General features: G+C 39.0%; 1 protein-coding gene across 1 annotated transcript in view; it reads left to right on the forward strand.

Annotated features, from left to right (window-relative positions):
* Positions 1–846, forward strand: part of LEKR1 (leucine, glutamate and lysine rich 1) — a 202,092-nt gene extending 201,246 nt beyond the window's left edge. Inside the window, exon 11 of the mRNA XM_008576371.1 lies at positions 173–846. Coding sequence (XP_008574593.1) covers positions 173–589 — 417 coding nt within the window. The 3' untranslated portion in view covers positions 590–846. The remainder of the gene's footprint in view (positions 1–172) is intronic.
* Positions 847–1,832: the final 986 nt, after the last annotated feature.

Here is a 1,832-nt window from a genome sequence, read left to right on the forward strand (position 1 = left end):
ACTGTTTGTGTTTTTTACTTGTCTGCCCCACATGGTAGAGTATCATAGAGACAGTCAAAGAATATACACCTCTGATTTCCAGTTTAGTCCTCAATTTGTATTGCCAATAACTATCCACTTGTGTACACACTGTTTAAAGCTAGGGTGACTTTTTTCCCCTCTCTCTTTTCAGAACACTTTTCTTCAGGAAACAGTGCGTAGAGAGTGTGAAGAACGCTTTGAACTGACGGAGGCTTTGAGTCAAGCCCGAGAACAGCTCCTGGAGCTCAGGAAGCTCAACAGAAGTTTACCCTTGTCACCATGTTCCCTCAGCAAGGGCAGCCTAACCTCCTCTGCTGCAGTGGTCAGTAATCCTGGAGAGAGAAGCCTTGCGAGACTGAACTCTGCTGGAAAAGGAATCAAAATCCCCAGCCTGCACGGAGTGGCAAAACCCACTGCTCCCCCTACTTCAGATAAGCCCAAGAGGGCCAGCAGCTCAGGTAGGCCTGTTCTCCCCCAGCCACGCCCTCCTAGGGGTCAAGCATCTTCAGTAAATGAGACCAGACAGAGACTGGCTGCCATTCTGCGGAGGAGGCTGAGCCAGCAGTGATTGATGCAGAGTCAGGAGCAGCTCCATACAGTGTGCATGCTCTTGCATAGAGAGCCAGAGGCTTACTGGAACTGAGCATGACACAGAGAAGATTATTTTCACAGATCAGGAATGCATGTCTATGGAGATATCCAACAAAAGAATGTAAAAAGCTGGAAAATTGTGAAGCCACATTTTCCTTCACTATTTTCAAAAAGGCCTTTGAAATTGCAGCAGATAATGAAGTGGATATTCAGAGGGCAAGTTTTGTACTCATGTATTATATATGTATAGAAGTGATCTACGACTATGCCCTTTTAGAGATCATAGCATCTTTTCTATTTTTTTGCACCATTACAAACAGATATATTTCCACACAAAAAAATAGATCATATTGGTTTTGTTGGTGTTTGTTCATTTGTTTGTTGAGCTGAATGGGTTAAATAGACGTAACAAGTATTCCTAATAGATAAAGGAAGTACTTTACTCCTTAGTTAGGTAATTTCTAAAATGCTTATTTCAGATATTCACAGAACTCATCTTGTGTTAAGGGTTTGAATGCTTATCTTTGTTTTACAGAGATTGGCATTCTTTGTAATGGCATTTGACAAGAAAGCTAAGGTCATCCCACCATCTCTTTACAGATAAGGAAAAGATGCTCAAAGAGATTGTGACTTGGCTAAGATGGTGCAGCTAGTTAGTGACAGAGCTAAAACTAGAACCACTGTCATCTGACTCCAACCTTTCCACCTTACCAGAGCTTCCGAAGCCTCCATCATGACTTTTGTCAGTAGCACCTATGCTGTATTTAATTAATATTTTTCTTTAAATGCACTTACTTTTTAAACTTAAATTTACGTAAAAAGGAAACTTGACCCAAGGAAAAATAACTATAAAGTAATGAGTTCGATTCTCTAGTTATATTTTTTCTAGTACACTTTAAAATGAAAGTGTATCTATTAAAATAAATGTTTCACCCCCTAAAATCATCTTGCATAATGCCAGCAGGGGACCACTGTACTAGATCTTGTTGTCTCTGATCTGTTATTTGTATGTTTAAATTGTAAGTACTTGTGACATAAGGTAGAAAAAAGCTAGTGAAAACACAAAAGAATATTTTCTGGCAACATTCTTTGTTATCTATTATACATGCTTTTTCACAGTCTTGCAATTTCAGGAACCATGGGGATACAATGAGTTTCTTCATTTTTCCTAAATTATGAACATAATTAGATTTGTGAATAAAATAGCACATAAGCTTTTC

This window comes from Galeopterus variegatus, unplaced genomic scaffold (genome assembly GCF_000696425.1).
Source record: "Galeopterus variegatus unplaced genomic scaffold, G_variegatus-3.0.2 Scaffold1340, whole genome shotgun sequence".
Taxonomy (NCBI): domain Eukaryota; kingdom Metazoa; phylum Chordata; class Mammalia; order Dermoptera; family Cynocephalidae; genus Galeopterus; species Galeopterus variegatus.